Source organism: Carya illinoinensis, chromosome 11, assembly GCF_018687715.1.
Source record: "Carya illinoinensis cultivar Pawnee chromosome 11, C.illinoinensisPawnee_v1, whole genome shotgun sequence".
Taxonomy (NCBI): domain Eukaryota; kingdom Viridiplantae; phylum Streptophyta; class Magnoliopsida; order Fagales; family Juglandaceae; genus Carya; species Carya illinoinensis.
Genome location: NC_056762.1, coordinates 1,585,923 through 1,597,357, shown reverse-complemented (window position 1 = coordinate 1,597,357; position 11,435 = coordinate 1,585,923). Strand labels below are relative to the sequence as shown.

Below are 11,435 nucleotides of genomic sequence, written 5' to 3'. Positions count from 1 at the left end.
ATATTTGTTAAACTCGATTTTAGAGTTGTTTCAACTCAGACTTATTTTAATTACTATTGTAATAAACAAAAAATTTGATAAAAGAAAACAAAGGAATATATAAAAAAGAGAGGAGTATTTCAGGCCTTAAATATTCTAATCTATCTAATATTCAGTGACACGAACTCTCAAATTTATTTATTTTTAATTATTTATGAAACATCTTTAATCATTAAGAAAAAAATAAGAAAAATATAAATTTGCTAATAGTTTTTTTCTTAACCATTAAAAATATAATATATATATAAATATATTTCTATATATATATATATATGTATATATGAGTGAAAATATTTAATAGTCATGGTATTATTTTCCTTTTTTAACTTATTATCAAATATTATTTGCCGCCGCAAAAAATGAAGACTTCTTTTATCTACATACACTTTCTCCCAATTCAACAAGGAAATTAAATCATAAATCGGTGCCTCTGCATTCCTCATTCCTTAAGTGAATTGAACCATGTAAACGAGCTTCCTTTTAAAGAGCAGAAAACATGTATTCTTTAATGGGAATTATAAACGTATAAATGTATATTTCCTCTTGAGGAAATTATAAGAAGATCTTGGGAAATTACAGCCCACGACCAGTACACTAGCCTAAGAGAATTAGTACAAGAGAGAGAAGATGAATTCTTCGGAAATGATACAGAAGAAGACCTTCATCACTCTGTTTGTGAAATTGACTTCATCTCTGATTGTCTTACCACACAAAATTAGTTCAGTAATATATGTTCTGTGTCTGTCAGTTACACCTAGCGGCAAATTCCAATACTACGTCAAATATCGATACCATTTGAAATCTCCAACAGAAGCAAATGGAATGCAAAGTGCGCAACGGTCATCCCTGTTAAAACTTTGAAGGAAAATAAAATGAGAAACACAACACTTTGCTAAAGCAAGTGTGAACTGCTTTGAATTCGAATTGTGTTAATAAGTGTCTTTACATGGGCTCCTTTTATACACATCTTAACAAAGTACAAAAGCTAGAAAGTAAGGAAAAGACAAGTGCTTTTCTGTTACTGCTATACAAGGTTTCTTTTACACTTTACACTAATGCACTGAAACACATGATCATCTTCACATTAAGGACAAGTTAAAGTTGTCTACTGCCTTGGTGTGCTTTCTGCTATGCAGACATTGCAGTGTGCAGGCTGTAATATCTTTTGCTTTGATGTTGTTACTGTGCTTCATTAAGGTGGCTGCAGTACCTTTAGTTTGCTTTCTCAACTTTGAGACTCCCCCTCAAGATGGGCATAGATGTTTAAAATGCCCATCTTGGACAGTAAAAATTTGAATGGTGCACTTCCTAATGCCTTAGTAAAGATGTCAGCAAGCTGGAACTTTGAGGAAATATGCACGGGGTGAATGACCTTGGCTAACACCTTTTCTCTAACAAAATGGCAATCTAACTCAATGTGCTTGGTTCTTTCATGGAAAACAGGATTTTTTGTAATGTGCAAAGCTGACTGATTATCACAGTAAAGGATGGCAGGTTTGGTGTGTGTGATACCAAAATCTTTTAACAAAGAAATCACCCAAATCAATTCACAACTTGTTTGAGCCAAGGCTCGATACTCTGCCTCTGCAGAGGAGCGTGAGATGGTGGCCTGTTTCTTTGATTTCCAGCTGACCAATGAGTTTCCAAGAAAAACACAAAATCCAGTCACGGATTTCCTTGTTTCTGGGCAAGCAGCCCAGTCTGAATCGCTATATGCCTTGATGTGGAGATCAGATTGGGAAGGGAGGAGAATACCTTGACCTATAGATCCTTTTACATACCTTAAAACTCGATGTGCAGCTTGCATATGAATTTCACTTGGTCTGTCCATAAATTGGCTCAATATGCTTACTGCATAACTGATGTCAGGCCTTGTTATGGTGAGGTAAATCAGTCTCCCTATGAGCCTTCTGTAGCTTGTAGGATCTTTCAATAAGTCTGAGGGTGAGTGTGAGAGTTTGTGGTTCAACTCAATAGGTGTATTCGCAGGTTTGCACCCGAGGAGACCTGCAGAATCCAAGATTTCTAGGCTGTATTTTCTCTGACATAAATGAACTCCAGCAGTGGACCTTGCAATTTCTATGCCCAAGAAAAATTTGAGGGTTCCAAGGTCTTTGATTCTGAATTGAGAGTGCAGATATGCTTTGACTTGGTTGATGGCTTTGATGTTGGAACTGCCTATGATGATATCATCAACATAGACAAGTAATGCTATGAATCCTTCTTTAGTGTTTCGAGTAAAAAGGGAGTAATCAGACTTAGAATGTTGAAATCCAATAGAAATAAGGGATTCTGAAAATTTTGAGTGCCATTGCCTAGAAGCTTGCTTGAGTCCATAAAGAGATTTGTGGAGCTTGCAAACCATTTTTCCCTTTGCTGTAGACTCCCCCTTACTGTGATAACCAGGAGGCATTTCCATGTATATTTCTTCATCCAATGTTCCATGAAGGAAAGCATTGTGGACATCTAATTGGGAGAGGTGCCAATTGAGGGCAGCAGCCAAGGCAAGGAAGATTCGGACAGTTGTAAGCTTGGCAACTGGACTAAAAGTTTCTTGATAATCAAACCCCTCTCTTTGGGTGTATCCCTTTGCCACTAATCGAGCTTTATGTCTCTCTATGGATCCATCAGATTTAAGCTTGATTTTATACACATATTTGCACCCTACTGCCTTCTTGCCTTCAGGCAGCTTAGTCAAAGTCCAGGTTCCATTGTCCTCTAAGGCTTTCAACTCAGCATTCATGGCATCTTGCCAATGTTTTGACTTGACAGCTTGTTGATAGGATTGAGGTTCTTGAAGAAGAGAGATTGAGAAAGCAAATGATTTGTATTGGGGAGATAGATTGGAATAGGTGAGATATTTGTGTAAAGGGTGTGAGATAGACTTGGTATGAGCTAGTTGGCAGTGATAGTCATGAAGGTAAGCAGGGGGGTTTCGTGATCTGTCAGATCTTCTAAGATGGACAGGTGAGGTGCTTGGAGAGGAAGGTGAGGAAGGGATATCTAGGTGCTGTTCAATGTTTGGTGAATGGGGATTAGTGTTGAGAGTTAGAGTTGAGGGATCAAGGCTTTGGGGTGTGAAGGTTGAGAGTGTTGGTTCTGGTATGGGAACTGGGAGAACCAGATTTTTAGTTGGAGTTATGGGTTCAGCAACTTGTTTTTGAAATGGAAAAATTGATTCATAGAAGACTACATCCCTTGAGACAAGGCATGTATGATCCTGAAGGTCATAGACTTTATAGCCTTTAATTCCAGGAGGGTAGCCTATGAATATACACTTTCTTGCTCGAGGGTCTAGTTTTCCTCTGTTGTTCTTCACAGTAGAGACAAAACATAGGCATCCAAAGACTTTTAGGTGGGAATATGATGGAATGGATGAGAAGAAGGTCTCATATGGGGATTTGTTGTTAAGCACAGGGGTTGGGATTCTGTTAATGATATGTGCTGCTGTTAATACAGCATCTCCCCAGAACTTTAATGGAAGGGATGCTTGAAAAAGAAGGGATCTAGCAGTGGAGAGGAGGTGTTGATGCTTTCTTTCTACTACCCCATTTTGTTGAGGGGTGTATATGCAAGTCTTTTGGTGTATGATGCCATGTGAGTTATAAAAGTCTATCATTTGAAATTCCAACCCATTATCAGATCTCACTTGTTTGATTTTAGCATTAAATTGAGTTTCACACATGTGAATGAAGTTTTGTAGAATGGTCCTGGTTTCTGATTTGAACTTCATTAGGTAGACCCAAGTTACTCGAGTTTTGTCATCCACTATGGTTAGGAAATATTGGTGACCTTGAATGGATGGTTGAGAATAGGGTCCCCATATATCACAGTGAATTAACTCAAGAGGAAAAGATGTAGAAATGGTGCTCAATGGGAATGACTTTCTTTTCTGTTTTGCTAAATGACAGATTGTGCATTGTATGTTGCCATTGCATTTTACATTTGAGTCATGAGATTGAATGATATTCATCCTCTGGTGAGGTACATGTCCTAATCTAAAATGCCACAAATCAAAATCTGGTGATTGGTTACAGCTTGAGTCTTCATTGTGAGGGAGGTGGATGTTTTGGTTTGTTGAGGTGCTTTGAACAGCATGGCATGAAGGGGTTTCAGGCTTGAGAAAATAGAGGCCGTTTGATACTTCAGCAAGACCAATCGTCATCCATGAAGACAGGTCCTGCATGAAGCAAAATTTTTGGAGAAAGATGAGACATATAGGGGAATCCTGGGTCAGCTTGCTAGCAGATATGAGGTTAAAGCTGAAACTAGGCACATACAGAACATCATTTAAAATGAGTTTGTCTGAGACTTTGCAGGTACCAATGTGTGTAACTTCAGCATAGGTTTTGTTTGGGAGGTGAACTCGAGTTGGTTTCTTAGAGGTGACATTAGTGAGTAATGAAATGGAGCAGACCATATGGTCTGTAGCCCCAGTGTCCAGGATCCAATGTGTGTGTGAGTTTTGATTGTGATTTGCAGAAGAATCAAGACATGTTTGTGGAGAAATTTCACTACTAGTTTGAGGGATTATACCTGCCATGTTGGAAGAGTGGTGAGTGTGAGTCTGGGCATTTGTGGAGGTTGAAAAGTCATTGCTGAGTGGGTTGATTGGTGAGTTTCTTTCCTTCAAGTTGAGCTGAGAAGTTTGAGCATTGACAAGAGTTGCAATTTGCTGAATTTGTGCTTCAGTCAGGGGAAGCTGTGGAGTCTTTGAGGTGCTGCTCTCATGTTCCTGAGTAGTAACTTGGTTTACTGAGTGACTTCCAGGTGAATATCCTTGTTTAGACTTGGTGAACTTGAAGTTGGGTGGGAATCCAACTAGTCGATAGCATTTCTCCTTTGTGTGGCCCATCTTCCCACAATGGTAACAAGTGACTTCTAACTTTTCTTTCTTCTTGTTCTGGCCATGATAAACAGCCAATACAGAGGACTCATTTAGAGGCAATGCAAAGGTCCTAGCTTGCCTTTGCCTTTCTTCCTGCAAAACCAAGGAAAAAACTCTGTCTAGTGAGGGTATAGGACTCATGAGGATGATTTGTCCTCGAATGGCATCATAGGTATCATTGAGTCCCATTAGGAACTTGAAAACTGTATCTGTTTGTTGAATTTCACCAACGGTATCCAATGTTTTGCAGGTGCATAGACCACATGAGCAGTGTGGCAAAGGCCTGTAGTTGTGTAGTTCTTCCCACACTGCATTGAGTTGTGTGAAGTAGTCACTCACAGGTTGTGTTCCTTGAGTAATGGATCCCAGTTGCTGCTGCAGCTGATATATGCGCACATTATCAGGTTGTGCAAATCTAGCCTTAAGTTTTTCCCAAACTTCTTTGGCTGAGCTGACATAAAGTACATTTGATGCAATTTCTTTTGAGATGGAATTCAAGATCCATGAAAGGATCAAGTTATTGCATCGAAGCCATGGCACATAAAGGGTGTTGTTGAGTTGAGGGGTCTCAATGGTCCCATCTAGAAAACCGAGTTTATTTTTGATTGAAATAGCTAGGGTGAATGATCGGTTCCAAGAAAGATAATTTGGTCCCATGAGATGAGGTGTGACCACCACAGTATTTGCATTGTCACTGTGGTGTAAGAAAAATGGGCTATTAGGATCTTCTGATGGAGAATTGTGATGTGGTGCTGCCTCAGCCATAGGAGCAATGAATTACAGATGAAGTGAAGCAGAAAAAAAAAGGGGAGAGAAGATGATTGAATGATAAGGTGATGAGAGTAGCAGGTTCAGACCTGCTCTGATACCATGTTAAAACTTTGAAGGAAAATAAAATGAGAAACACAACACTTTGCTAAAGCAAGTGTGAATTGCTTTGAATTCGAATTGTGTTAATAAGTGTCTTTACATGAGCTCCTTTTATACACATCTTAACAAAGTACAAAAGCTAGAAAGTAAGGAAAAGACAAGTGCTTTTCTGTTGCTGCTATACAAGGTTTCTTTTACACTTTACACTAATGCACTGAAACACATGATCATCTTCACATTAAGGACAAGTTAAAGTTGTCTACTGCCTTGGTGTGCTTTCTGCTATGCAGACATTGCAGTGTGCAGGCTGTAATATCTTTTGCTTTGATGTTGTTACTGTGCTTCATTAAGGTGGCTGCAGTACCTTTAGTTTGCTTTCTCAACTTTGAGAATCCCGGCGGAATCTCTGTTAACAGTGTCATTTGGTAGTGAAAGTAATGGTCTTCCCGAGTACAAAAAGAACCAGTGAGAGCTCAATAAAAAAAACTGTATTTAGAAGTGCCCTATCAATTGTCCATCCGAATATGGTCACCCCCCCAAGGTTGGACTGCATATACATAACTGCAAAATCGAGCGAGCTTGATTAAATACTATTTAAGTATTTCAATGTGTGGATGATACAGATTATTTTTGTGATGTGATCATCCTTTGCAAGGTAAATGACTCGTTGGTCTTAAGAACCATAAGACCCAAATGCAGCAGATTTTGACAGAGGGAATTATGCAGCAGAACCTAATCAGTATAATGGGCTGATCCCTAAAACATGTCTCTTTTAAATCTTGTCAACAGAAATCTTGGGCTTATCTGTGAGGAAGAGAGTAATTATAGGTCTCCTGAAGACTTGCAGAAAGTAGCTTGTTAATACCACTTGCATCAATTTTTAATGAACCTAGACTGTCCGAACCAAAAATAGCAAATAAAACCATGAATTATGAGGAGATTACCATGGAGAAAGGAAGTAAATGAAAGTAATAGTTAAGTGAGATTATAATCAGATCTATCTTCAACTGTAATAAGAAAACCTTAATAGATAATTTATGAAATAAAAAAATGCTCTGCACAAAGTGTTTATGGACATACCGAGAGCTTGTCTCTTATGGTACAAGGACATGTTTGAAGCCAGTTGACTATTTGTGGGCACTGGGACATAATCGATCGATTCCATATCACTTTCTGAGTAATTTATATGCAATGGACCTGCTGGAATAGCGGCTTCCATGCTTCTGACATTATTTGAAATTCCTGTTTGAGATGCATTATCGGAGTTGCATGTAAGTAAAGCATGCCATCTGCTTGTAACTGATGCAAGACTTTGAGCTCTATGTGAAATCTTTGCTGCTGACTGCAGAAAGATTATGATCCCAACCAGCTCAACAATAGAGCAGACCTATCACAGCCGTAATTAAGCAGAGTAAGAAGGAAGCTAAAGTGAGTTCTTGAAATATTACACAAAAGAGTGTAATTTATCACTTAGTTGTGGGGAAATGCTAAGTGCTTCTATGCCCATATATAAAATCAATGAGAAGACGAAAACCAGAAGAAAAGCCTCAGCTAAAATGATTGCTAGTATTGGATTTGGAGGTTTTCTAGTTCAGAATATTGTCCAGTAGGACTGATCCATCCACATAAGAGCCCCTCCCTCCTTTTACAAGTACCCTACCACATATGAACCTTTATAATCAATGACTATAATTCAGTCATGGGTACTTTGTTGGAGATGATGATATTGCCAAAGAGGAACAAAAAGCAAAACTTTGTCAGATGAAAGTGATTATGTAATGGAAGTAAGACAAATGCATGGCAGCAATTTTTTAAAATCAGATCTACAAACTATATATGAGAACTAAATTATGCTACAATCATGACACTCAAGCTTGAAAGAGCATATTTGATTCACCCTTACTGCAAAATCGCCGCCATTGGAGAAGTTGATAATTCCTTTATTTCCTGTGGTCTCTAATAGAGCCAGAAATTGACTAGCCGTCACGAATAAAAACTCCAGAAGAAGAAATATTCGGAACCTGTGGCTAATTTTGGATAGATGATGCTTGAGTCGAATGTGTTCCTCTATGTACAGAGAAACATCCAGATCGCTTTCTAAAAGCTTCCCATAGTTTTCAAAGTGTATTATTTGCAAGTTGCACACCAAATTGAAAAGAACTGTGCCTGATAGATAGATTATGGCTGAATAAGTCCACGATACCAGCAAGGCAAATAATGTAGCAATGGATTGCCACCATGAGTCATTGTGCACATAGACCATATGAATGACCTCACGAGCAGTCTTCAAAAGGAAGCATGGTAATAGCCACACTGCCAACAAGCGGAAGAAACCCTAAACAAGAATAACTCTCAATACAACAACTCATTGGTGCAGCATAAGTTGAATACATAAGAAAAGGTCTGCCCCAAATATTAGTCTAAATCAACTACTCCCATTGATAAAGCTCACGGGACGTAGTTATGAGTGACACAACGAAAAGGTTTTTCTTTTTTCTTTTTTGGTGCAAAGAAGGGAAAGGGGAAAGTCGGAGATGGTAAATAAATCCTCTGTAAGAGCGATTCTCAGTCGAGTTCTACTGCAAGTAGGCAAATTTCATTTAAGACCTTCTAGTCATTAATCAGTAAAGAGCACGATTTTCATGAATTCCCTAATCGTGCAAGTTTAAACAATCTCAAGTGCAATAAACAAATCTAATCGCCATAAATAGATGTTTCCATTTATATGGGAAAGAACATCAAATTCTAATCAGCAGTTCAATTATATGTATAAATTTGAAAGGCTCTTGGTTGTGTAGAACAAGAAAGAAAGAAAATGAATCTTTACTCAAAGCATCAATAGATTCAATGCCCCACCTTCCCAAAAAAAAACATAAAAAGAAGGGGGAAAAAAGTAAGAACGAAAGAATCAAGTTGAAATATCAAAAGGGGAGATTTGGGTATTGCTCACGTTGATCTTCTGCAAGTATTCTTCGCGAAACTGTGCCATATTACCATGGTACCGATCGACAAACAGGAACTTTTTAACACCATACTTGCGAAGGTTATGAGAAATGCATAATAGAGAACTGGCTGCAACTAGAGACTCAGAAACCAGAATCTCAATCTCAAAGCTTTTGATCTCATACTTCTCGCAATCAGAACAATAAGAACGCTCGATCAAAGCAAGAGGAAGTGCAACACCCAGGAGAAGAAATGAAACCCACGAGAGGGTGAAGCTTATAAAAGAGAACTGGCAGAAGCCAAAGATTCTGAGAAAGGTTTCTAATCGGAGGAGGGAGTGGTCAAGTTGGGTGTCGTCTAGTACTTCTTCATGTTGGTGTGAGTCTACTCTAAGCGGGGTATGGGCTGATTCGGCTGAAGAGGCTTCTGTTTGCTTGTGAGGAAGTGCCATGAAGTGAGAGAAATGTCCGTTGCAAACTGCAGAAATGGTTCTTTTTCACAAACTGGAAAGGCCGACAACGAGTTTAACAGAAGGGTATGGATTTCAAGAGAGAGAGAGAGAGAGTTGTTGGTGTGCATTGAAGGTGAAAGTGGGACAAAAAGCAGATTAGAGCCAAGAAGTCGTTGTAAAGCAACGTGGGAAGTGTTTTTATTACAGTTTGAAGAGGAGTACGAGGAACCAGATTAGGCTCCACACAGATCCTTTGGATATTAGACCAATACTTGACAAATTAAAAATGTCTAGATATCTTGATAAAAAGAAATTTACAAATTAATATGGTTTGTTAGTATGCAGCAGATCACAAAACTCTTTCAAAATCCAAGTCTACATCAAATTAGAAATGTGGCTTGTTGCTTAAGAAAATGTTTGAATCGAAATCTTTCTTTTGTTAATCGTGCGAGCCTACCGAAACTATACCAACTCAAATTTCAATCGAAGAATTTCGTGTTATTTGAGTTGAAATCGGACAAAGACATTAAAGAATCTCTTCTGAACTTTCATCAATTGAAAATGACCGATTTGAGTGGATGGATGGTCGGCGGATTTCACGACTCCATTGAAACCTAACGGTCTCTGTTTTTGGCAAATTCCTGATTTCTGGGTATAAGTCCCACTTTTTATTGGGACAAATTTATGTCAGGCTGAATTGAAATATCCATTTCGTAGGCAGGCCCTCTTGGATATGAAAGGCATCTAGAAAAAAGAAGAAGAGCGCGGTCTAAGCTATACGAGGAATGGTAGGTTTCCATCACATTTCAAGCCTTTATCATGGTTGGAATGGCAGTACTTGCAGACACTGTAAAAGTTGCAGAAGTTGGGAAACGCCTTCAACAAAGTAGGCTGCAATACGGCGACCGCTGTGGCTCCCGCCAGTTCCTTTTATGGTTTTTTTTTTTTTTTAATTATATATATTTATATTTTAATACTTTTAAATATTTTTTTAAAAATAAAAAATTGACAATATTATTAAAAAGCATTTACTTAATCGTTAAGTAGTAGTAGTAATAATAATAATAATAATAATAATAATAAAAAAAAATCCGAGTAGTACACTAATGAGGAGAGTAGAATTTTCTAATAAAGTAACACCCCTTTTGGTGGTTTTACATATGATCTCATTTGATATCATTTTATTTTATCTCAAAATTTAAGTATCATTTAAATAAAAATATTTTTTAATTTTTTAATTTCATTTTATCTCATCTCAAGAATTAAATATCATTAAAATACAAACACTTTTGAATTTCAAATTTTTAATTTTTTCATCTAATCATTATAATTTTCTTAAACTTTTGAACAAAATACAAAATATAATTCAACTTTTTCAAATCTCGAAATAAAAATTATATTAAAAAATTATATTCTAACAATATTTTAACTTTATAATATTCTTATTCAACTTTTTCTCTCTCATTTTATAAAACCAAACCATTTCAATATTATTCAAAAACTATTTTTATTTTCACAAAATTTCCATCTCAATCAACCTACAAACGAGGCCTAAAAACTTATTGGAAAAACTCACGAGTTAAAAATATTGTAAATGACACAAAAGTAGCGTACATCGAGTCATTATACATTAAATAGAATGCTTAAAAATAGTGTCAATATTAAAGTCTTGATTTTCAAAGTTTGGTTGAGCCTTTTGATATGCTCCCCTTCCCTTTATTTCACAAACTTTGCTTGATGGAGAGAGAAACAAAGAACTCTTCATACAGCATTTTAAAGCAACCCCAATCATTAAAAATCATAAAGTACATGTCTTTGAACTTCTTTTAAAATTTCAATAATATTTCAACATTAAATAATAAGAAAAGTGTTACGGTTACAAACAGATTCTATAAAAATAAACTTATAAATTGACATAGGTTCATATAGTTCGTTAAATCTATTTGATTAATAATGCAACATCAAGCCACATTAATTTATATATTTAAAAAATAAAGAGATTTCACAAAATTACTAAATATACAAGTTAATGTGGCTTGATGTTGCACGTATTGAAAAGTAGATTTAATATATCAGTGGAATCTCTTTATTTTAAAGCATTTGAGACAAATGCTAAAATTAGTTATAGTATTTTTATTTGATAACTTTAACTTAATTTGCATATATTACTTAATAAAATAATGGCGGAGAATAAGACTTCATACTTCCAAATTTATATATTATCAAAGATAATTGCCTAGCTAA

At 36.7% G+C, this 11,435-nt stretch overlaps 1 protein-coding gene across 3 annotated transcripts; it reads right to left on the bottom strand.

Moving 5' to 3' along the window:
- Positions 1-513: 513 nt before the first annotated feature.
- Positions 514-10,102, bottom strand: LOC122280566. Of its 3 annotated transcripts, none has more exons than XM_043091521.1 (5): positions 8,748-10,090; positions 7,695-8,132; positions 6,878-7,184; positions 6,193-6,358; positions 514-885 (listed from the first exon to the last, which is right to left on the bottom strand). In XM_043091521.1, the coding sequence occupies exons 1-4, from the start codon at positions 9,189-9,191 to the stop codon at positions 6,216-6,218; spliced, it is 1,332 nt and encodes a 443-aa protein (XP_042947455.1). In that variant the 5' UTR covers positions 9,192-10,090; the 3' UTR covers positions 514-885; positions 6,193-6,215. The 3 variants fall into 3 exon arrangements, with proteins under 3 accessions (XP_042947455.1, XP_042947456.1, XP_042947457.1); XM_043091522.1 differs by having other exon boundaries at positions 7,701-8,132; positions 8,748-10,083; XM_043091523.1 differs by lacking the exon at positions 514-885 and having other exon boundaries at positions 5,840-6,691; positions 8,748-10,102.
- Positions 10,103-11,435: the final 1,333 nt, after the last annotated feature.

What these genes read in the sequence shown, in the direction of transcription:
- LOC122280566 (XM_043091521.1), bottom strand. Translation starts at nt 9,191, where the DNA reads ATGGCACTTCCTCACAAGCAAACAGAAGCCTCTTCAGCCGAATCAGCC. An exon ending in GCGGCGATTTTGCAGTAAGG is followed by an intron (nt 7,185 to 7,694) that starts GTGAATCAAATA and finishes CGGCTGTGATAG; the next exon opens with GTCTGCTCTATTGTTGAGCT. An exon ending in CCATAAGAGACAAGCTCTCG is followed by an intron (nt 6,359 to 6,877) that starts GTATGTCCATAA and finishes TCGATTTTGCAG; the next exon opens with TTATGTATATGCAGTCCAAC.